Consider the following 22,980-nt stretch of genomic DNA (forward strand, 5'->3'; position numbering starts at 1 on the left):
CGCTCAATTTCCATCCTACCCTCAGTAAAATCTTTGAACGAATAATATGTGGACAGGGCAAAACATTCTTATTTTCTTGTACAAATCCTTTATTCTCCTACACATTTTCATGTCTCCACGTTTGGGGTAGTATCCACCCTTCCAGATTACTTCTAGTTCGTAATCTGTTTAAAAAAAAACGTGTTAGAGTCATCACATTTAATCCCTCATTCCCCCAAGTGCACCCCTGTTAAGAGAACCAAAAATGTTAAACATTTAGGCTCAATATAGTCTCCAGACAGGAATTTCCATTCATTATCTTTTGTATGGTACACCCCTCTCCCACCCCATTTCTCGGATTACTTTTCTTATATCAGTCACCAGTAGGTCCTACTGAATCAGATCTGTAGCCAGTTTCCACTTAATTGTACCAAAAGAACACTGCATCTAGGACAGTTTTCATTTATTTACCATGGAGCCAAATTTTGGAACAGCTTGCCAGCTACAAAACTGTAAAAATAGACGTCCGTTTAAGAAAGCTCTTAAATCTTGGACTTCAAATTACCAATAATTGTTTTTCTCTCTCTAACACTCCGGCCTCATCTCATATTTTAATTCTCGGAGTTACCACTCAACAAGGAAGACACTCATTAGCTTTGCCTCAGTTATATCACAGTCCCTCCACCATTTGGTGGAGGGACCGTGGTTATATATTTTCTAGCTCGATCCTCCTCACATTCATTCCTCTTTCGAAAAGAGAATAAATTCCTCAGAAGGGTTGTGTTTTGTAACAACATTTTTTGATTGATATTTATTTCCTCACTGCAATATTTTCCCTGGTATTTACTTTTGTATACAGTAGGTGTTTATCACATGAGGTCTCGATACCTCATAAAGAACAGCACCTTAACTTGCAACCATTGATTGCGATGCAATTGCAGTTCTTTTAATTATGGAAATTAGTGAATAAATGAATAAACTAAACTAAACTAAAGAATTGTAGCTGGCCACTGTTGACGTTGGTTCATCACAGCGCATGGGGTAGCAGCGTTGTAGGCCCACCAGTTAGGGGCCTACACGTCAAGGACAGCAGAGCCAACCGGCGGACTTCAAGAAATTGTAACCTGGGCGTTTTCTCCGCTTTCAGGTGTAAAGATGGCATTTAAAAGCTGCAGAAAGATAAAATTTGGAGGGGAAATTAATAGCTGTTCGCAGATTCCCCTTCCACCCAAAATTTTCCCATTTCCCCTCCCCACTGGTACAAAAACCCCTCAATGGCTCTCACCGCACCACCAAATCTTGCTAGTGACCCTTCCTAATAACCCTAAAAAAATCACCGCTGCTCTCTCATAAACACATGATTATCTCACTTCCACTAAAGTGTGCGGTCTTCCAGGTTCGGTAGGACTTCAAACGCTAAAATTTTCCTCGCTCACTGATGGGATAAAATTATGGCCCTCCCGCCACTGCACCAAGCCATTTATTCGCGATCAGCTTCATGGCTGCCCCTTGCTGCGGATCCGTAGCCCTACCACTCCCTTTGCTGGTTGTGTTGCCCCACTCCCCCAACACAACCAGCAAAGGGAGTGGTAGGGCTACGGATCCGCAGCAATTTAAGGCTGCCCCGGACCACAGACAACTTGAGGAGAGGTTTCTCAATGTCTGTGCCCTGACGCATTCGAGATTGATAGCACGGTACGCACTGCATGCTCTGTTCATGATCGGGTTTTCCCTTGGTGGTGGAGGATCTCCGGCTCCGGCTCTACATCAACCGTGACGGTGTAAAGCTATGAAACCAAGGATAGCACGACTTTGATGGTACTCGCTTTTGATACCCTCCGATACCCGTTCCGCTCCATCGTCTATGCTTATTTACATCACTTCCGGGGTGAATACGGTCATGTGACAGAGTGTGTCCAATGAAAGAAGGGGGCATTTGCCACTACCTAAACGAGGTCAAAGTGTCAGTCTTGAAAACTTTGTACCAGCATTAGCTACCGCTGTTTAACTTAGAAAAAGACGACAACACAAGCTTCGCGTTTTGCGAAGTTTTCATTTGACAAAATGCCGGGCTGGGTGCCTTCATGCCTTAAACAGGGATCTGACGAATCTGGTAAGTTGCCTGTATTTAAAGATTTACCAAGGAAGGTTTCGTCGCTGTTTTGAGTCTCGGTCCACGGCAAGCTGAACGGAATGCTTGTTGAAGGCGAGCGGAAACTTGCCAGGCAGGCTTGGGTCGGTGAACAAGTTAACTTGGTGAATGAATGTTGAACCAGCTGCCGATCCTGCAGCGGGCAATTGGAATTCCAATGTGAGATCGGAACCACACAGTGAAACATATAGCATGACACTCTAACTTGCCATCCTATTGCCTGCTGCGGTGACAGCAATGCCCTGCACACGAACGGGTCACCATCTACTATGATGGCAATAATAGCATTGTATTTACCACGGAGGTAAACTCCATAGATTTACAAAATCAATTATCACAGACCATGGATGTAATTGTTTTACGTCCATGGACAGACATAGCACACCTGCGTGATATAAATTATAATCTAGGTCAAAGCAATTCATATTTCACATCTTGAAGTGTTGACAATGATAGGCGACCACAGCACGGCGAACGCCAACTTGTAAGGATCGCAATCCGAACACTCTTCAGCTGAATTCCATTGCAATATTCAGCAATAACCGATGAAGCTCAACCGTTTTACGGCTTCATCACGTTTCTGTAACACTGATGTTGCGTGTTCCGTAGCCCCACCATGTATTGGGGCCTACTCGACACTCCCGACAGAATATAAAGTTTTTTTATAAACCGAGCACCGGTAAGTGGTAGGGCTACAGATCGCAGCAAGCTAAGTGTATGTCTTGTACGGCCAGCGTATTGTACCTGCACGTATCGTAACCTTCGTGGAACGAAAACTGCTTCATCTGTTGACAGTATCATGAGTGTTTATATACAGGTCAAGGTACTGGTGTATCCAAGTGATACTAGCCTTGAAGTGTTGATTCACTACCTATAATTCACTAGTAGCGGAGATAAACCTGACCCCCTACATATACACCCAACACCCTCAGGGATGTTTCCTTGGTAGCTCCATGATGCCACCATAGAGGCATATAGATAGACAGTAGCCGCCCCCCCCCCCCACTGTTTTTGATGGAGGTAAACTCCATGATACAACTGTACTTTGTATAATAGGGAATCATGATGACTTTAGCAGGCTTGCAGCACCACTGTGAAGCAAGGTTGCATTTGGCACAAAAGCATGAAGGGCTGTTTTACAACAAAGATTACTGGTACCAGTGAAATTTTTTACAAAAAAGGTGAAATCTATGAAACAGCACTTATCAATACAATATAAGCTGAATGACCAACAGCAAGTACTAATAATACTACACACAGAGTCAGGGCAGATACAATAATAAGTCTTCTTAAATCACCGGACTGCCAGTGTAAAAGGGACTCCACATTATGGCGGGGTGATACGTTATTTGCACAGAAAAGGTTAGCAGCGTGAAGGTGAGTTCTGACAAATGTCACCCTTGAGCTGAACAGAGGATTATTTTGGGTAAAATGTCAGATTACTTATAATACTAACCCTATGAATATCTACTGGAGTATTGTGAAGCCCATGAATATCTACAGCAAAGATTTGGTTTCAAAGATTAACTTTGTGTCATGTTTCTAACTCTTCTCCCTCAAATGAACCAACATCATGTTGGTTCATGATGTTCAATCAATCATTATTAATCATTCTTTTGAAAAAGAACCAATAAGTATTAGATACTTTAAATTGATAAAATTGAACACTAAAGATTTCTCTTTTGTGTAAAATTTGTGATCAGTGCTGTATCTCAACAAGTCAAACAGATGCAGAGCGATATGTACTCTTAAAGACTTTAACAAGATACAGAATTGACATACATGTATTTGATGTGAGTGAGCGATTAATCTTTTCTCCAGGGCTGTAAATCCAACCCAGACACATGTGTCAAGTAGTCTCACTGCACTGTGTATCACCCATCCACCGCCATCCCTTCGCCAGTCCAATAACCAATTGCTATGATCCATCAATGCATCCTCTAAACATGGTGAATTTTATAGTCTTTAAGTCTGCAAGGGCAAAGGGTAATTGTAACCATATTACATAGTAGTAGTGTATACATGTTCTATTGGATACTTGCCTTCAGGAGCTGTGGTCAATATGCTACTGTCATTTAGAATGCTCTCAAATACTCATCAGTGTAATCTTGAGCCTCAGTATTTGAAATAAATAGTTTATAAAAAGAAAGCAAGCTTTGTACAAGGAATATGCGATAGTTGAACAATACAATCACTTATCTCCACTGGAACTAACATTTCATGGGGTTAATCTAGAGACTGAAACATATTTACATGACTTTCAGAGGTCTATTGTATTTAATGATGCCAAATAGATGAGCCTTTGACATAACCAAGTCCATTGATCTCCATGAACGCACAAGACTGTGTGAAATTGTTAGGTAAAAATTGTGCAAACAGCCACAGTACAAGATCTTTACTCTACCGTATGTGTATTATGCATGTTAGGTTGGTGCATTTACGTTGTAAAACGGCTGAGAAGAGGACTTTGTAAACGCTCTGAAGCTTTTAAAAGTTTTGTATCGGAGAGAAGAGGAACAACAATCACTCATAAATATGGATGACTTCATTTGCACAATGGCACGTATGCAAGTGTCAAATAGTATATCTGAGCATTTTTACATCCATGATCTGAGATACGTCCATGCATGAACATTACTGTATGTACTGCACAAGTACAAATATTTCAAATTTACCTTTGATTTTTACAGTATGTCCGATCTTAATGCTCAGAAGCTTTCGAATTGCTATGTACTAAGCTCCATTGTATTTTCAGGGAATAAGCAGCAGCTGTCTTAAAATAAATACGGAGTACGCAAATGTTGAAGTACAATAATTTTGGACCCTACAGTGTACCAATTTTCAAAACCACACTTTTGAAAAATCTTAGATGAACAACATACAGCACACACATATGAATACATACCCTGAAAATCAGTCAAGGCCATTTGCAAATTGTATTTGAACCAGAGTCTGTGGAATGTGTAAATTAGCATTGAAGTTCCATTGGAATGTGGATTCAACAGCACATTCCACCAACTGCCAGTGTTGACGGCCAACTGTGACTGATGTTGTTACTGTAGGTGACAACAAAAAATGATTTTCAAGGATGAGTAGATGTTATAATTAAGGTAATATGTATGCGTGTTGAAAGTGAAAGACTTAAACTTTTTGCTGAAAGTTTCCTCCATGATATGTTTAATCATTCTCTTACCAAATCAAGAATAAAGGTCATATATCACCCTGCAAAGTTTGGTACTAGAGAAACAAATACCTAACATTTGCCAATATTTGAAATTAAAAATGGCCACCATCCCTGTCTTAACTCTATGGCGGAAACAATTTTTCAATTTTCAAAAAATTAATATGGGTTAAAATTTTTCCTTCTTCAAGCACTTTAAAATCAACCCCCCACACCCGGTAGACCTGAAAAGTATTGGAAAAATTTGAAACTCCGAATATCTGTCCCTCTTGGCATATTCTATCTTGAGCAGAACGTCAGGTACTGCGACAAATTAATCATTTGAATTTCTGACTAAAAAGTTACAATGAAGATTCTTTGAGAGAAGTGTGTTCTCAGAAATTGCATTCATCTCAGTGTTTGTGTCACAGATACATGTAGTCCCAGTAAATTCTAATAGATTTATACAGTTGTGTTACTTCGCTTTCCATCAGACTACCAGTACAATCTTATTGAAGGGCAGCAGAATTTCCTACCAGGATTCCCACTCCCATTAATAACTGAGGCATTGTTTGTCTACCCATTACTTTATGTAAAGTTCTTCGCTGTTGTTCTTCAAGCTTACAAATTATTCAAGATTATCCTAAAAATTACACAAAAAATTTATGGGTTATGTGAATCTGTTAATTTTCACTATGGCAGAAGTAGGTGAAAATAGATAAAAGAAATATCCTGTATGGCTTATCAAGCATTCCATAATCTAAAGTGGTTAATCTTAAAGTACATTGCAGTTGTGATAATGTACATGCATTATCACTCTTTTGCTACTCAAGACTAACAGCTGTTGTTTTAGCCATTAATTCTTGACAAACAGATATTACTAAGCCTCCACTTAGGTCAGTGTTAGTTTTCACTGAAGAATCAAATTCACATTCATGTATGCTTGACAAGAATATTAAACTGAATTTTCTATAAAGTGGGTCACTTTGTTGCATGATTTCAGTTTTCATAGGATTTTTACCTTTCAATCATGCAATTGGCCTATGGCCAGACCAGCAATCTCACAATCAACTGACATATGGTCCATTCAAGCCCTTGAAGGGTAGTTTAGCATTTGTAGAATTTATTGTGGGCTCTAAGAAGTCCCCAAGTCTGACTCAAAAGGGATAAGGGATATACCAATATAGATACTGTATCAGGCTAGTGCCGGGTCAAGATACAGAATATGCCCTCTTTGCAAGGCAAACATGTATACATACACATCCATCATACTACATTTTCATGCCACTCCTTGTATAATGTCATAGGAGTGTACATCTCAACTAAAAATAGTCGGAGTCCAAAATTAAATTATGAATCACTCCCATTGGCCGTCCACTCATCTATAAAATACATCTGCACTCTCATAAATTTGAATGATTTCTTATGAATGATGGTGACTTATTGATCAGCCAGATACATGTATGCTCTTACATATTTTTTCAAAATTCTGTCTTTTTTAACTTCGACTAAACCAAGATCCCATCATCAATCCTACATGACATGTAAATTTACTTTACATGTTACTACTGCAGTAATGTTTAATAGGACACTTCACTGAGCTGCAAATGTTCGTGTTCCAGGCCCTTGTCATGTTCTACTTCTCTTTGGAAAGGGAAGTGACCCGAGACAGAGGAAACCTGGTGTCTGATAGCTAGTTTGAAATATTTCCTGTGTTAACTCTTATCAGGACAAACTGCAGCCAGCCCAGTGTAAATGTATACATGAAATGACAAATGGTGTTGTTTTGTTACTGAGAGTGGGAGTCTGTTGTTTCAAACATTACTTGCAGTCTGTTTTCTGTCCTAACCCCCCCCCCCCCTCCAAAGAGTAACAATGCCTGCAATAGTGCCCTTGATTCACTTCAGCAAGTTTTCTACATAACATGTTGATATTTTTCTGATAAATGTACATGTGTGGTACATGATACATGATGTGGTAGATAAAGATATTTCATTCATGTACATACATGTACAATTGCTGCTCTCCACTTAGTTTCATCTGCCATAGTTACAGTATCTTAAGGCCCGATTATGGTTTTAAGCCCCAAATAAACTCAATGCGGGTACATGTACATGTACTAGACTAAAACTTTTTGGGGCTTGATAATTAGCAGTATTATACAAATAATGCAAAGTCATTGTTTTAAATCTTGAAATTAAAATGCTTCATATTAATTAAATTGGACAAATTGTCATCAATTCAGAGTAGTTTCTGTGCCGTTTTCAATCTGGCATAATAATTTATACAGTATCCTTGAGAACACATGTGCAACGCTACTTTTGAAAATTAAAAATTGGCAGGGGAGTTGACATGTAGATGTACGTGTATGCATCGTAGGGGTCATGACATGTTTTTAAAATGTAATGTGTATTGGGATCTTTGAAGATCTGGTCAGCATCTTGAGTTGATACAACACAGTTGACCTGCATAGCATTAGGACTCAACATTGCTGACCTGGTTAACAGCATATTCATAACAATATTGACTTGGACAACAGCATGACATAACACAGGTGACCAGATTTCTGTCCCTTAAGTAGGACTTTTTGATGCTCCACAGACTCCATATGAATTTCAGTCCATTAAGTATCACTGTATTTCTAAATTTTTCTCATACTTTTCTAAAGTTAACCTCTTTAGGAATATGGTTTAGCTGACACTAATTGTTGTCAATGGTTTGGGTGGACATGCAGTTCCGGGTGAGCGGGGTCTGATCAGGTTCAAGTTCTGCATGGCTGTTATGGACAATGGCATAGTTGTGCTGGTCTAAATTAATTCCATTAGTTCAGTCATGTTATTCAATGTGCCAATTACCATACCCTGTACATGTGTATTTAGTCAAACCCTTGAAACATGCCCAATACTATAGGGCATCGGACAAAACATACCCTACAGCAGCACTGCCATGTTCACAGAAAGAATAGATAAAGAGAGTATGACATAATCTGCAACTGCAAATATTGTAATGAGCTACTACATGTAGCTCATTTCAAGTTTGACAAATGAAAGAGTATCTGCAGATGAACTGCAAAGCCCTACTTTATAATATGATCACTGCTGCATGACTAACACCATACCGGTACATGAACTTGTTGGCAGTTTTCAAAGGGATTTTGTCACTTTCAATTTTACATGTAACTTTAATACTGTCACTGAACCCTTTTTTGAGCCAAACCTATGGTTTAGAATGAGTGAGTGGACCAGTTTATGGGGAATTGGGGTTGGCAGATTGAACATACCAAATTCAGTGATTTTTGTCCTCAAATTGGTTCAAATGTTCATGAAAAATGAGTCATCTACAGCAAAACCGTCAATTTGTCATCTGTATTTAATTTCGCTTTTTTATGCTAAAGAATATTTTTTACAGGGCTGGTGTAGCAGCAAATCAACAGAAGTGATTGTTTCAAAATGTTATGAAGCATGATAACCTACATTTTTGTGTAGGCTACACGCACAGTCAAACCTGTCATTTTGGTCACCCTTACAGAGCCGTGACATTTCCTGAGTCACCTTGTGGCATTCCCATAACATTTTTACAGGCACTCTACAGAGCAACCACCTTTCTTGTTAGATCAGTGGCTGGCCACTTTACAACACTGCCATTAAATCGAATGGTGCAAAATTTGTGTGCAATTATCAGCACATCCAACTCTGAGCGACCTCTGTATAAAGACTGCTCAGACTGAATGCAGGAAGTTGTTTTTTGACTAATTTTATATCTGAATTAGGATTGTTTAAAGAATTAAATGCATGTACCGTGATTTTCAAGAGACTTAAGATATTGAATTGTCAGTGGTCACTTTTTCTTTGTCCCTGTATGTGACCACTATACGGTATTCAGATTTGACTGTATTGGCAAAATTGGCAAAATCAAACCCCTCTGTCTAAACATTTCTCATACTGCAGTGCTTCTACAAAAAAATAATGTGAGGGAAAATATTTGTTCCTGAGGATTGTCCACATCAGAATCATGTCTTTAAACGTTTCTATCTTCTCTGCAATGTGCAGTCATAGACCCTCACATAGCATCTGTGGTTCAACATAATCTTTACCATACCAAACAAGCAGCTACATGTACAATGTAAAAGTAACTCACAATCTGCAAAATTCACGTTACTGCGTTGGATACTGTTTATGTGGAGTTCTACTTCCCTCAAAACCTGCGAAATACTGGAAATGGAAGAGATAGTGTTTTGCAATGACTAAAAATAAATATAGCTGTTGCAGTACTCTCATACTGAAATAGGTTTGGAAAAAGACAGGAAATAAAAATTAGAATTTCTGCATCACTACAAATCTCCAGGAACAAAGCTCTTTTTGCAAAACTATTCTATCTTCATGCAGCGTTGTAATCCTTTATTGGATTTGTATTCCTGGATTGTGATCATAAAATATTATACATGTATGTAAAGTGTACATGTACATGTATGTCCATGTGAAATGTATACTTGTAGGTTTTGTTGTAGTTGACATCAAGAGAAGCGCTTCATGGACATTGCGAGAAGACAGACGGCAATGTTGATATCAACTACATCGCTGTACATAGTCAGAAGGCCAAGAACCAGTTGAGTAGAATTGAAACTGTCACCTAGTCATGAAATCCTATACTCTAGTCTATCCAGAGGCACTGGATAAAACCTTGTTAACACTTTAAATCTTTCCAGTGGCCTTTTAACTGCTCTCAATTACATTGTACTTTCCCTGCTGTGTTCAGACTGTTTATTCACCGCAATTGTTAATGATTTAAGACAAGGTAAATGCAGCTGTATCCTCGTACACATTGTACATGGTACTGTGGGGATGTTGGTATGTACAGTATGTCTGTCATTTTGCAGAAATGACCCCTCATTGCATTGGTATCAACAGAACTTACACCGTTGTTTTCAATACAATTTACACTTACATCATGTCATGTGTCGGTGGCAATGTTAATAATGGCAAGTGTTGAAACAAGGGTACTGCAGTCAGCAAATCAGACACTGTTCTGAATGTTATCCCTTTTCCTGCCAGACAGTATCATTTCCCCATCTGCAAAGCAAGTTAAAATGGGTATTGAACCAAAACCATGCAAACATTGTATTTTCACCCACTTGGCTTGGTCTGTTATAGCAGCTTTAGTCTGTGAAAATCATGCCTCTAGTACTATATATCTGTCTTCAGGGGCCTTCAAATGTTCAATTTTTTGTAGAAAAAAAGCATGTGGGACATGCTTCACTAGAGTTTTCACCACTGAATATGGCAGGATGAGGGAATCTATCGACATCGTACAATGCTTCACATACCCAGAACCACTCAGTGGGTTAGGTATGGTACCGATGGTGCTATTAAGGTACCATACTGAAAAGTGGTAGACAAATACATACATGCATGATGATGAACTAAGGTTCATGTACTAAGGGCAAACAAGAATCAAATTTCAGTGATGTACTAATTTTATATTATGAAAATTATCAGTTTAATTAACAGTGCACATAAAAATGCAGAGAGAAATCATAAAGTAGTGTATTAAATACTATATATCACAGGTATAACTGTTATCCTTGTTTTCCACAAGTTTTGCTGTCACCAGAATTTTAGCATTTCTCACAGACATGATGCAACGAGTGACTGTGCAAATGTCTTCAAGCACTATCATTGTCTTCCTGACTTCCTTGAATTTCTAACACTGTGTCAGCAGGTGGGCCAATAGACCTTTTAAGGGGAGAGGTAGTCAAAATTTGGAGAAATTATATGTAGAGTTTGATCGTTAACACATGTTTTTGCTAGTTTTTGCAAATAAAAATTCACATGATTTGCTTGAAAAGTGAGGAAAAGGAGTTTTCTAAAATTTATTACTCTGGCAACCCAGAGAGAAAAAAATTGCAGAATTTTCTAAAGCTGAGACATTTTCTATGGCTTATCACCTCTCTCAGAGACAAGCCCACTAGTTGCTTGACATTTGTTTACATTTGCCTATGTACATGTACTGAAAGTTTTTAATTCACTATGTATCAATATCAACCCATCATTCATTAAAATCGCAGAATTTTATTCTGTGTAGCTTAGTAACAGTGTATGACTGTCAAGCTCTGGGGGTCTACATGTCCCTCCCATTATCAAATGGTATATCCCTAAGCCAAATGAAATCACTGCATGGTATGCCCTCAAGGTTGAACACTTTGTAATTACACTGGGTTTTGGATTACAATGATGAAGACCACAGACATGTGGGTACTGGCATTTCATTCATCCTGTCTTATCGTAGAAGCTAAACTCTTAATGATGTTTGTTTGAGTTAACTCTGTGATTTACTGGTCTTGTCAACACATGGATGTTGCACCAGTGTAACATCAGCTATGGCAGGTCAAATGTTACGGGATGGGAGACACGATCATACAGCTTGGTTTAAGAGAAAATTCTTTTTTTTTCAACGTTTGCAGATAAGGGATGGGAGAAGTGATTATACTACAGAATACTTTGTGTAATCGAATGAAAGTTCTTTTTTTCTTAAGACTTTGAAGGCAGAAGTCTGTCCTCTGATGTGATCAAATACTTGTGCATTTTCAGTCATTGGTACACTGTGAAAAAGACAAAGGCTTCCACAGATGAATTTATGGATGTCGTACTAGTCTAGTGTCAAAAAGGTTTGTTTGGGTTTCTGTAAACCTAAAATATCATCTGCCTTTGTGCTCTTGAAATTTGAAGTTTGAAATTTCCACTACACCAAGTGAGATACTCACTGGTTTGTAACCATTTGGTGATTGGTTGGGAATTAAATTGTCACTCATTGAATGGAGTTATAAAAGCAAACAAGTCTTGATAAATTAGCATCAAACCAGTCAATTTGATTTCTTGTAGAATTCAATTAAGTGCATCCTATGTCACCATGGCATTTCAATTATTTTTCTTTTGCAAAATTTATTCATGAGAATTACATACATGTATTCAGTGTCAACAACTTTTAAACCACATTGGATAGGGGAACAGAACTAACAATGATTCTTCCAGAAATATTTCACATGCATTGTACATGTACAAGCGCAGGCCAACAAGAATGACAGTAGGTCTCAAAAATATGAAATTACATGTATCTCGGTGTGTTACAACCCAAATGAATGAAAGTCTGACAAAACTGGCAACTACATACCGGTATATCATGATTTGTAATTCCAGATATGGATGGGAGCAATCGATAGAGTAAATTCTTTCAGTTTTGCACTATCAAAGTACTCCTTGGAAAATATATGTAAAATAGACCCAAAACAGAAAGAGAAAGTATAGATTTTTTACATGTTTGTATCTTTTCTGTTCTTTAATTGATACGGCTGTGCAACACCTGCTCTAATGATAGAAAAATCACTTGGCCAGTTGTGAGTAGATCTTCCTTCTGTTTGTACTTTCCCACCGGTAACAAATTTTCAATTTTCCCAAATGCTCCTATTCTGCATATATTATTCACTGTACATGTAGTTCTGCAGATTTGGTAATTGTGCCCCAGTAAATTTTGAATTCTGAATGAACACAGGAAACAGACCAATGCTGCTTCAAGTTCATATGTACTGTCAGAACGTACTTTATTTGTGTGTAGGTTGAAATACCTGGATGTTCACTAACCGAAAATAAAAAGTGAAACGCACTGTAAAAATTTCATTTTAAGGTCACTGGTTTTACAGTAAGTGTAAGTGTGAAAAAGAAAATTTCATTTTCCTGTCCAACCTTCACTTTCCACCTTAAGGTTCAACTTCACAGGCGAAAAATATAGGATAAATTAAATTTGGTCACGTGTGCAGTAATTTGCAACATGATACTGACATAAATTTTGGTTTGCATTTTTTGCAAAAATAGCCAAACCAGCAAAGAGGAGTGCGCCCTCTATAGTTAATGTTAGAGTATATGTTCAAAAGATAGCATTGCTTGGTTAAAGTTATGGTTTTAAAGTTTTCTGTACAATTTTTTTGTTCAGAATCCACATCAAGAGCTGAACTCTGATGCTGATTTGGTGAGCCCAAGCTAGTTGCTAAAGACCAAGGTCTCTCTTTCTGCTCAAAATTTAACTCATCCCATTTGTATACTCTGATGTATATAGGGCCCATTCTCAAAAGCCACGGCGTTTTTCCGCTCCATGAACTTACACAACATTGAAATGTGTGTAGTTGTTGCCATAAAGAGGCCTGTACAGTTTTACAGCGATCAGAGGGTATAAACCATTGTGAAGTAACATGTACACAAAGTTTCATGCACAGGTATTGTCAGTATATCTCCAATTTCACACGTACAATTAAATACTGTAGCTTGCTGGCCATACTCATGCCACACATGTAGTCTTTTCACTGTCAAATATGCTGACACAAATGTGCAAATCACCATATACTGGTACTGTGTATACCTTTCTTTATACACAAATACATTTAAAGTAATATGTGCCTGGAAAGTGAAACTTTTGCTTAAAGGTCTGGTGAAATGCCCATGTTGCAAAATCACAGAAATACAGTTGATGGTCTATAAAACAGTTACATTCATTTCTTTTTTCGTTTAGCGCGCGTGATTATGAAATATGGCAAAAGAAAAATGCAATGTGGGCGTGTCCCCCGAGCCTCTCCAGTCGACTTTTTTCGGCTTTCCGAAGTTTGCCCGACTCCGTATCTCATAACGGGAAGTAAGTATTTCACACCTCCGTAAGCTCCCCACGGGTGGTAACTTCTAGGGTTTCCGCTTACATGATCAGGACAGTGTCCCCTTCACTATGGGAAGACGTTGTTCTTTTGGTGGCTGTGACAGCAGCAAGAGCATGAACGGCTCAATTGTAAACTTTTTCAGTGGTGAGTGTTTGAACCATAATGTGCTTGTCTCTTCTGGTTCGTACGATCGGCCACGGTCCCTCGGCTAAGCCTGCCTCGCTACTCGCTACACAGAAGGTTGGGACCGTAATGCAAATCAACTGCATGAACACCAACACTGAACGTTGTGACTGCCACTTATAAAATACACTAGTCTGAACGTCGGGACCGCAATGCAAATCGACAGTAACTTAAAACGTAAATGGGACAGTGATTAAATTAAATGGGACCGCGATGCAAATCAGCTGCATGAACAGCAACACTGAACGTTGAGACTAGCATTAAAACGAACAACTATCACGGAACGTAGAGATCGCGATACAAATCATGGAGGTAGAGTCCTCCCTGATACAAATCGACAGCAACACGGAACGCGTCGTTGGGACGGCGGTTAAATTGAAGAACAACGGGAATACCGGATCACGAGGACTGGACCGCGATGCAAATCGACCCTCAACATGGAATTAAAATGCACAACACAGAACATCTAGACCGCAATGTAAATCAATTGCAACACCGAACCTTGTTGCCTCGATTAAAATGCGTATGTCTGCTATGTATAGCAAAAGTTTCAATTCTCGCGAGCGAGCGTTCCTATGCCTGCTGTACACTAGCCCTGCGTACGATGCTGTGTGTTCCGCTACAGCTAATGTGGTGAGTGGAGCGATTAGCTGTAGCGGAACACACAGCATCGTACGCAGGGCTAGCTGTACACTAGACAAAATTACGTCAAATTTATCGCGAGGGCTCGATTGCGTGTGTCAAGTTTCAATTCTCGCGAGAGCCATTTCTGCATGTTGTACTAGACTAAATGACGTCATATCTCTCGCGAGACTTGGCTCGATTGCAAATATGTACGACGGAAAGAACGCAATAATACTGAAGTAGACACAGTTTTTGTGAATCGCCGAGAGAGAAGCGCAGATTAAACAAAAGACTAAAAACCCACGTTTTTTCTTTATTTTACCATACAGTGTATTTCAGTTTCGCCACTGTGGCCAATTAGGATCGATTTTTTTCGCCACTTCGGATTTCGATTCGCATTGGCGAACGAACGTGGCGAATGGGCAGCACGAACACTGAGGCTGTTTTGTTAGTGGATACCGGGCAGAGATAGGCGGCGTTGGACCGCTATTCGATGTAAATGAACACACCTGTGACGTCACAGACGGCCAACCATGATCCCCGCTGCGGGCGTGACCTGAGTGTCGCAAAATGACCCCATGAAAGCCGCGCATAGAAATATCAAAAAAATTAACACTTGCGCGTACTTTTATTTTAGGTTGCAATTATGTTGCGAGTGTAATAGTATTGACTCCTGGAAGATATTCAGTCACATGAACGGGACCATTTCACCAGACCTTTAAACTTTTGCTCAAACTTTCCTAGTGAAACTTGATTTCAATTTTGAAATCATAAACTTTCCCTTTTTGTCAAACAATATACCATTATCTCGAGCTTATAGTGTGTATATTTCACAACTCCTTAGATACAGTAGAGCATGCAATTCATATGAAGACTTTCGAGTTAGACACAGCCTATTAGCTCAAAAGTTAATGAGGCAAGGATTCTCAGAAAGTAGATTAGTGAAATCATTTAAGAAGTTCTACGGTAGATATGGAGATGTTGTATCAAAATATGACCTGTCTGTTTCTCGAATGATGAGTGACAGCATACCAAATTTTGACTCACTAAAGTAATTTGGTGAATTCACCAAATAACAATGGATTTGTCACTTTGGGTCAATCTTGACGGGTGCGGCTAGCTGGCAGGGTACGCTTACCCATTCCGGACACCTGGTACCACCACTATTTCATGGTTCAAGATGTCCCCATTGCCTTTGTCATTTTCGATATATTCCTTGGACCTGGTAAATTTCATAGTTACCTTGAATGATATGATTATTGGACCTGATTTGATGTCTATTTTATCAAAGCAAGAATAAAAATCAGGAGTCACCTTAAAAACTTTGGTACCAGAAAGACAAATTACCCAGATTTCCCGATATTTGAAATTCAAAATGGCCACCAGCCCTGTGTTAACTCTATGGGGGAAAATGAAATTTTTGATTTTCAAAAAACTTAGATGATGAAAACTTTTCTTTCATCAAGAGCTTTAAAACAAGCTTTCACAAGTGGTAGGTCAGAAGATATTTGAAACCCTGCATTTCTGTCCCCGAGTCACGTTCTACCTTAATCCCAATCCTGCCAAGTTCAAATTTTACCATCAGGTCAAGTTGGCTAACAGCAGTGAGGCATTATGTTGCATTTTAACAAAGACTTGATCATTTGGAGGCCCCTGACAGTATGGTACAGATACACTAGTACTTGTCTTCATATTGATTTAACCCACTTTAAGTATTAAATCATGCCAAGTACATGAAAATGTATGTATGTTTCAGTTCATTGCATGCCACATTTTGCTGACTTGGCAGATGGTAAAGTGACAGGTCTGGCAGGATGCTTTGATGGCGTAAGAGACAAAGTATTCATAGATTATGTCAATACAGATGCACACTAGTGTACTGTATCTTAAGTGATGACTGATGAGAAAGGAAGATGAGAAAGCTGGTGGCTAAAGTAATTTTTCATGTTAAAAGAAAGAAAAAACAGATTAGCAATTTTGTCCATTGATGCTAGATTAATGTTTATATTCTGGTGTTTAAAAATTTATTACATTTTGCCATTTTACCATTTTAGTGCACATGTTGCTGACTCGAGAAACCTTGTGTATAACACAGCATAATGATCTGGGGAGTTCCGTCATGAAAGACAGGATGATGTTGTACAATGAAGGGATTGTTTGTACAATATTGCTATGCATTGTTCATGATAATATCACCTCTGGGGTATAAATGTAAATACATGAACCTTTTCATGTATCTCTGTACATGTATCTAATTGCATTGCCCAGTAGATTCACACAAACAATGAATGGTTCAAATGTTTTTGAATTTATTAGATTTTTAGAATCGCTGCAGAATACTAACAAAAATTGGTTTCAAAGAGTTAAAACACAATTTACATCATTGATTTGAATGGTGCATGCAGTGAGTTACCAGGAGTCCTGAAGAATATTTGTAATTTTGAAATCATAATCCAGCTTTTTTTTGTTCAATACCTTGTTCACAAATGCTGACTTGGACAGGATCCAACAACAGCAAGAACAACTACAGATACTTGTAGAATCCTTGGACAGCATCCGTGAACATATTGGAATCCAGGTACACTGGAAAGAAGGAAAAGACATGTACATACAAAGACTTAACTTTGATCATTGATGTGCTATTTAAAAATAAATAAATAGAGTTATACTTTTATTTCACAATGCATGAAAATCACAGATAGACGTGAAGCAGCAATTCTGTCACACTGAGTCTCACAATCTATTCTGAAAATGGTGGTTCTGTTACATATTTGATGGATTTTTGCCTTCCAGTCAGAGCATATCAAAAGGGCGCCCTCATGTGTTAATAGGCAAGCAACCAACCTTTGCTCAGCCTGCTGTGCTCGGCAGAAAGTACATGTAGATGTTGATGAAGTGCTAACATTGTTTGTCCAGTAATCATTAGAAAACTGGACCAAATCATTCACATTATCAGCTTTCTCAAACTTTGCTGATAAAAAGACAGTGTCTATTGTTTAACAATATAATGTTGCTAGCCAAAAGTGACTCCAATTCTTGAAGTGGCCAAAAGTGACTCCAATTCTTGAAGTGGCAAGACCACACATGGTGCCGAATCTTGTCGTTTGTGATAATGCATTGCCATTTATTGCAAAAATTGCAACATTCTGTGAACAGTTTACCCTTAAAAACCATATTTGATGCAACACTCACTTTGGTAGAGAGTTCATTTTGACTCTTTAAGAAATGTTTAAATAATATTACTATACAGTAAGTGTATCCATTCAGGGCTGTACTGCCAAAATGTTAAGAAATATAATGACACCACTCAACACCATTTATACTGTATGCTAGAGTCAGTGTGGTGTATATACATGTACAGTATGTATGTACATGTGCACTTGTGTTGAAATCATTATACGGCTTGCAGTTGCCAAACAGAATGAGAGAGTTTATACATGTATTCTTTGTGGGATTAGGATTGGCATCTGGAAAATTTCCTTCACCAATCACCTTTTATGTGTATAAACAAGATGACTGCAACCATGTGATGGAAAAGTACGCTTGACAGAATCAGATGCAGATGACAGGAAAAAAAGATGTGCAGGAGATGATGAGTTTAGAGAAATTAATGTCAAGTCTCTATAGAAACTCATCATCTCCTGGTAGTTAGCCCCTTGATACAAATGTAATGAAAGACTAAACTTTTGCCAAAATTTCCTCAGGGCAATTTCTTACCATGCTCTTTCAAAATCAAGAAGAAAAATCAGGGGTCACTCACAACTTACTGTGCAAATTTTGGTATCAATGAAACATAATACTAGAAAGGTTAACTGGTATTTGAAATTCAAAATGACCGCCATCCCTGTGTTAGGTCTACTGAAAAAAATTAAATTTTCGACTTTCAAAAAACTAAGAAAGTGAAAATTTTTCTATACTCCAAGAGCTTTAAAATTTGTCCCCACAAGCAGTAGATCAGAAAAGGATTGTAAAACATTTAAGAGTCCGAACATCTTTCCCTGAGGTACATTCTACCTTAAACATTGTAAACTGAAACACAGGTCCATGGCGGGATGGGAAAGCTGTTTTACCAGGGCTTATGCATCATGGGAAGTAAAAGTACATGCATGTGGTCGGTGTGAGAGCCGAGAAGCAATTCCCTGACAAATAGTCTAGATATATGGTCCCTGCAACTACTCAAGCACTCACACTTCCGAGTAAAGATGTACAATTGTTTACAAGTATGCACATACATGTAAACAATGAGAAATAATTTAATGTTCAAACAGTGAAGAGACATAAACTTACCCAGTGATTTATCCCGGCAGAAAGGGAACAATTTTGCACTCTTGAACTTTCCCATGCAGTACCTGTGGTTTCGCTTGACATCACAGACCTATACATTGTAGCAGTAGGTACATGTATATCCACAGTCCCACGTTATTAAAACTCTGACAGACACTAGCTTTCTAAAAGAGCCTTTGTTTAGAAGCCCTGCACCACCAACGCAGATTATTCAGGAATGTTCCACTTTGCAGTGAGGGGGAGAGGCTCTGTAAGGTCATGTGCACTATGTGGTATGATGAACTCCAAATTATTCCATGGTTTTACATGGAAGAAGGATTTATGGTTTAGTTAGCAAGATTTGATATAAACAATATCATCAGAATACTTCAAAGTGATTCAAAAATGAGAGTTTATACAGCGGTTTTGATATTTTATGATTTACCTACGCCGTCATTGACTAATCCAGTAAAAGTTCATCAAATGGCTAGATCTGGTAGGTACTTACCGAGTGGTCGATAATTCTTCATGTACATGGAAGTGCCAGTTTCAACCTGAAGCATTGGGACCTCTAAATTGTGTCGTAACCTCAACATCAAAAGCTGTGATTGTATTTCCAATAATCATCAGCCACTGCTAATGAAACAAGAGCTTGTGTCAGACTCAGTGTATTTCCAGTCTGTAAACTGAGTTCATGAGGATTACGACCTCTGTGGCATGTGTCTGGGGATAGCCAAGCCTTGAGGGATTAAGATATTCAAGCCACCCTATTACGTTGAACAAAAAATATCGGAGAGCACCATGTCTTCATGTTTCTCATCCACTGAAGCCAAAGGTAAGACATTTGATCATGACAGTTTAAATTCAGCACATTAGGAGCCTGCATTGCATTGCATGGCATAGAAAAGGTGGACCTGTCTGTGTGGATGATGAAGCCTTGCCTTGCAAGCCAATCAGTGCTTTTCAAAGCAAGCCATGTCCTCAACAGGAAGATGGGGACCATGGTTGTCAAATTTAAGGATGTCAAGAGCTAATCCATTAAATGATTAAGCCTTATCACTTAGAATATATATATATATATATGTGTATATATATATATATATATATATATATATATATATATATATATATATATATATATATATATATATATATATATATATACACAGTATATATCTATGAAGTTCGGAAATCTTCATGGTGTAAAAGCGCTCAATACCTGTATGGCAGAGCGATTATGGTATATCTACATGTATATCTATATACATTGTATATATACATATTAATCCCCCCAAAACAAAAATGGTCCAAGTATCAGATTTCAAGTAGAAAACTGAAAACATTGTAAATATTCTGAATGTGAACCTGGTTTTGGAAACATTACAGTTCTTTGGCTCTGCCTGGCCCCGGGTGGCTGGCATGGTAATGTACATGTACAGTACCTACTCTGTCAACTTCTGGTGACAGTTCTTTAGAAATTTTCTGTGGACATATATTGTTCCAGCTTCACATGCAGTCCATTTAAAACCTGGTCATACTTGGATAAGCCGTCGCAATCATGTGTCACTTTGAATAGTGTAGATCAGTTGCAGTTCATCGACTCCGGAATGTGTGCACATACTGTAGGACTATACAGCTAACAGGACATGAAGTTTGAATATAATAATGCAAAAAATGGTAGATTATACAATAATTCCTTTGCAGCCAGTAAACTCTCTAGTATCCAGATTGAGTGGTCAACAAGCAAATGGAATTTGAATATTGTTGAATCATACAATGATATTACCACTTACATGTACATGTACACTCAAATGCTAGAATAATTCTTCATTTACCAACTTTTAAACCAGCCAAGAGTTAAAGTGGGTCTTTTACTGAGCAATGAAATAATGCATGTAGAAAATGTTGGAGTTTTCACAAAATTCTCTACGCTGTGTGAATAATTTCGTCCTTTTTCATTTACATGTATAGACTGTCGACGATCTCCCATGCATTCTTTGCCTAAAAGAACTGACACAGCCACTGTTGCAAGAAACTTGAAAATCCTTCTGTCAAATGAAGATAATTCCAGGTCTTAAAAATTTACAGATTACGTCATTATCAGGATGCAGTTGCCATGACTACTGTACAAGTGATAGAGATAAGATGGCTCTGAACTTGGCATGTTTCCCACATTCCAAATAGTGATGAGTATATCTAATGAGTGGATTGTGGGAAAGTAGTTTGGAAGATACGGGCGGATAACACATGGAAAGTGATTTGTGAATCACCCTTGGGGTGTCATAATGAGAAAAGTCTGTCCAGAGGTGATTTACTAATGGTAATCATCAGTTAGAACCATAGATTCTGATGAAAATGTTGTAAATACTGTGTATTGATAACAAACATACAGGTTCGGTGACAGTGGGATTATGTATGTCACAACAAAACCCAGACAGTTTCACAGACTCTCTGGTACATGTACACTGTGGTTTTGCAAATTGCACAACATTTGATCATGTGAATCTGAAACAACATTGTGAGAAAAAAACCAGGTGCACATCTTCAAAAAATACGTACATTGTATACTTGACAAACTTTCAGCTTGTACAAACTTCTGTGTTGATTGTGAAATTCCATGTTTGCAGGAAGGCAGCATTAGTTAAATGCATTAGTGCTAACAATAACACATGTTTACATGTACATGTAGGGGTAAAAACCCTTGAAGGCACTACAGTGGCACATGTGCTTGAATTACAATTGCACTTGTTATGGCTACCACATGAATTCATGTACAGTATGTTACTTGTTTAGGACCATTCTCATCAGTCAAGGCTTTATTTCTTCTTCATGACTATAAAATGTACTGTTGATATCTGTTTCGATAAAAGGGCTTTACAGCCATACATGCAGCCTGTGCATATGTATCTCCTTGGAGGCTCTGCACGAAGGATGGGGTAGATGCTGGCAAAAAAACGAACAGAAAGTTGACTACAGTGACCTGACTCTACATTAGCGTTCCACAAAATGATATGGAAGCATGACACCAAATATTTACACACAAGAAATATACACATGTGTATATACACATACATGTGTATACACACAGTCATCGGAAGAGATAACCGACTAATATTATTAGTCTGCTACATGTATCTACACAGTTTATTTTTAGGCTCTGTAATCTCCTATACAGGCCTAATAGTGCAAAACTGACCCATGGAAAGTAGACTGAACTGGTATTGATGATAACAGCAAAGAAATTTGGTACAAGTCTTTACACTGGTGACCAGTTTAAAACAGACTTCGGCTATAAAAGACTTTGTGAATGATATCGGCAAAAGGATTCTTCTCTAACTTGTATAAATTACTGTTGTACAATGTGCAAGATAGAGTCGCATTAATCATGATAAATGTTTGAGATTTAATTTAACATTTTAATCTGCCATCCAATGGTTAGGGCTTCCCACATAACACTACGTACAATTTATTATGAAGGAATGAAATTGGCATGTGACTTAAAAGCATACTACTATTGAAATGATACAAGATGTACATGTGTACATGTAGCCACACAAATATTTAACTTTCCTTGCGAGGGGAGTCTGTTTTTAGCTTGTGAAATGTAAACATCATGAATGTACATAATGTGTATGTATGTACAGAAGTCAAGAAAGACTACTTTGCATTCTAAACCTCTTTACATGTGGAATGTTAGGTACATGTACATTGTGATGACAAACATCAGGGAACTGATCAATACTTGCACTGTGAATGACATTTTACTCAACAACATCCTGACATTGTGTGTATTTCTGTAATGTGTTAGTTTTGCTGTTTGTAAAGTACAATGTAGATGATACTTGAAAGCAGTCACACACAATGTCATTAGCTGGGAGTGTTTGGCTAGATATACATGTTCAAGGGTTTGTTTTCCAGCCACCC

General features: G+C 38.2%; 1 protein-coding gene and 1 long non-coding RNA gene across 3 annotated transcripts in view; one reads left to right on the forward strand and one right to left on the reverse strand.

Annotated features, from left to right (window-relative positions):
• The first annotated feature begins 1,934 nt into the window (after window positions 1-1,934).
• LOC139134829 (glutamate receptor-interacting protein 1-like) overlaps window positions 1,935-22,980 on the forward strand; it is a 46,029-nt gene continuing 24,983 nt past the window's right edge. The window contains exon 1 of one of the 2 annotated variants that reach the window (XM_070701891.1): window positions 1,935-2,092. In XM_070701891.1, the coding sequence (XP_070557992.1) occupies window positions 2,044-2,092 (49 nt within the window). In that variant the 5' untranslated portion in view covers window positions 1,935-2,043. Of the gene's footprint in view, window positions 2,093-19,528; window positions 19,892-22,980 lie in introns of those variants that run through there. The other variant, XM_070701892.1, reaches the window with a different exon arrangement.
• On the reverse strand, window positions 4,869-19,623 carry LOC139134830 (uncharacterized). Its single transcript, XR_011552886.1, has 4 exons — window positions 19,565-19,623; window positions 19,081-19,168; window positions 17,269-17,376; window positions 4,869-5,187 (listed from the first exon to the last, which is right to left on the reverse strand). It is a non-coding gene; the product is annotated as an uncharacterized lncRNA (long non-coding RNA).

Source organism: Ptychodera flava, chromosome 6 (genome assembly GCF_041260155.1).
Source record: "Ptychodera flava strain L36383 chromosome 6, AS_Pfla_20210202, whole genome shotgun sequence".
Classification (NCBI taxonomy): domain Eukaryota; kingdom Metazoa; phylum Hemichordata; class Enteropneusta; family Ptychoderidae; genus Ptychodera; species Ptychodera flava.